This window comes from Rhagoletis zephyria, unplaced genomic scaffold, assembly GCF_001687245.7.
Source record: "Rhagoletis zephyria isolate East Lansing unplaced genomic scaffold, Rhagoletis_zephyria_1.1 Rzeph_scaffold_01816, whole genome shotgun sequence".
In the NCBI taxonomy this organism is placed as follows: domain Eukaryota; kingdom Metazoa; phylum Arthropoda; class Insecta; order Diptera; family Tephritidae; genus Rhagoletis; species Rhagoletis zephyria.
In genome coordinates this window covers 40,908-43,651 of record NW_016158900.1, presented here as the reverse complement: position 1 = coordinate 43,651, position 2,744 = coordinate 40,908, and the positions used below count along the sequence as shown (strand labels likewise).

Genomic DNA, 2,744 nt, shown 5'->3' with positions numbered 1-2,744 from the left:
ACCGCTCGTCGCTTTGCCGCTCATTGCGTGGCCTCGGCCTAAGTGTTAGTTAAATTGCTCCAATTTTGAACTAGTTTCAAGTTGGCTTTTTGTAGTTAACTACAAGTTATATATTTTTTATAGAAATCCCGCAAAAATCTAATTGCAAGTGGGTTATTTTTTATTAATTGATAGTTTTTTCTGCAAGGTATTGTCAATTAAAATTAAATATGTAATGAAATTTTACTGCAATACATTATCGCGTTGTTCAGCCGGTAATTAATATTATCAATATTAGGTGGTATTTCCGGGCGCATATGTACAGCTTTGGAATTTGTATTAATGTAATCTTTGAATTGATTTTTTCGCTTTATACTGAACTTATTTGAAGTTTAATTCTCTTTGCTTTGGTTGGCTATTAATATCAAAGATAATAGCAATGATGTCATAACTCAGAAGCTTCCTTCCATAAGTGTGTACCTAGCTCTTCCAGTCATATGTATACAACTGTTTAAAATGGCATTGATATATGCACCAAAACACCACAGCGCCTGTTTTTGGTAAAAATAAATTTGCTAACTCAGATTCCTTAGAGAGAAAAATATTTGCATGGAAATTAGTTAGAGTTTTTTAAATACTCCTTCGCCATCACCAACTTCAAATGAAAAGAAAAGTCTTAAAATCGCCAACCTGGTAAAAGTTATAAATCACTTTTCTATACACAAGCTAGAAAAACTTAGTTTCCTCAATTCCACAAAAACACGAGATTGTTCTATAGTATACCATTTAAGTTTCTAGCTTTAAAAATGCTATTACATAAATGTAAGCTCATTTTACATTCTCTGCTTCCAGCTCTTCTCAAGCATAAGTAACTCATTTCGCAACAACGACGATGAACAACCGCAGAAAGAACTCAATCGCCACCATCGACACCTAAAACAACAGCAACACAATACCGTTTTGTACTCTACCAGTCCAGAAAAAATTAGCAAAATCAACAAAAGCAGAAGTTTCCTAAGCAGCAGCAATAGTAGTCGAAGCATCAGAGGCCAAAATACAAAAAATTATAAACTCAACCAAAGCAACCTCGGCAGTGGCGCAAGCAAAATAATTGCCGACTTGTTTGATAACCAGCCGGCTGTGTTGATTCTGGTCAACATGTCGGACGCAACGGACGGTGCAGTGGAGGGCGTGGGTGCTGACGACGAGACGCTATTCGAGCCCTACGACAACCTCGATGCAATTAATGAGAGCACAGAACTGCAGTGCCTGCTGCAGCAGCACATTGATACAACGACCTACGGCAATGACAGTGCCTACTGCCTCACTCACTTCGACTCGATCCTTTGTTGGCCGCGAACGCCGCGTGGCACTTTGGCGGCATTACCGTGCCTACACGAGTTCCAGGGCATCCAGTATGACAGTTCGCGTAAGTACTAACGCCAAATTAATGGAGGTATTCATCTAAGCGCTTAAGTGCCGCGTGAGTACGTAAACATCGTAAAGTTACTGCATTTTTTAATTGAAAATCGGTTTATTTACGAGGTCTACGCGGTTGCGGAACATTTAAGTGTTGAAATGAAAACCCATAATGCGTTTCTATTAAAGAATACGTATCCATATGTACATTTAAACATACGTACATATATATTTCTCCTTCTGTGGCATCTGAGGCTTTAGCAAATGTAACTTGTCAAAGCGACAACTGAGTCGAAATGCACGCTTTGGGGAACGCATGAATGGATTCTGTTGTACACAAATGAATGCATGGTCTCACATAAATATGTATGTGCATTAGACTGCATCACCAAAATAAGTTGCGGTTTTTCCGCCGGGATTACAAAATTTATTATATTCTAAGACGTTCACCAAAATATTTGGGAAAAATATTAAGATTTAAGTGAGCTGGACCGATTTGAAAACACCTCCAAAAATGAAGTTTTTTATGAATAAAAATAGTTTCGTAAAGAACTTTTTGAAAAAAGTCCCCTCAGATGACAAAACAGATTAAGCTTAAAAAACCTGCATAAAAATATTTAAAAATCTTTTCAANCATTTTTTTACTTTTTTCAAAGTTTGATTTACGAAAAACTTGAATAACTGGGCTAAAACTATTCTGATTGAGACTTATGGGATCTCAGTAGAAAGGTATTTTCACAGTTTTTTCTTAAAAAAAAAAAAAATCATTCGTGTCCCAATTTTTTTTTTTTTTTAAAAAAAAAAAAAATCATTCGTGTCCCAATTTTTTTTTTTTTTTAAAAAAAAAAAAAAATTGGGACACGAATGATTTTTTTTTTTTTTAAGAAAAAACTGTGAAAATACCTTTCTACTGAGATCCCATAAGTCTCAATCAGAATAGTTTTAGCCCAGTTATTCAAGTTTTTCTTATACCAATCTTTGAAAAAAATTAAAAAACAGCATCAAAACACTCATCATTACTATTCCGTTCAAACTTTTTTTTAATTTTTTAAAAATATTTTTATGCAAATTTTTTAAGCTTTAACCGTTTTGTCATTTGAGGGGATTTTTTTCAAAAAAAAATTTTAAGAAACTATTNGGATCTCAGTAGAAAGGTATTTTCACAGTTTTTTTCTGTCAAAAAAAATCATTCGTGTCCCAATTTTTTTTTTTTNAGATCTCAGTAGAAAGGTATTTTCACAGTTTTTTCTTAAAAAAAAAAAAAAAATTATTCGTGTCCCAATTTTTTTTTTTTTTAAATACCAACACATCTTAATTCATTTTTGAATGACGTTCGTTCATCCTAC

The 2,744-nt window shown here is 33.9% G+C and overlaps 1 protein-coding gene across 1 annotated transcript in view; it reads left to right on the top strand.

Moving 5' to 3' along the window:
* The window catches only part of Dh44-R1 (Diuretic hormone 44 receptor 1), a 66,422-nt gene that overhangs the window by 27,266 nt on the left and 36,412 nt on the right, over positions 1 to 2,744 (top strand). Inside the window, exon 2 of the mRNA XM_017619239.1 lies at positions 832 to 1,408. Within this exon, the coding sequence (XP_017474728.1) occupies positions 1,138 to 1,408 (271 nt within the window). The 5' untranslated portion in view covers positions 832 to 1,137. The remainder of the gene's footprint in view (positions 1 to 831; positions 1,409 to 2,744) is intronic.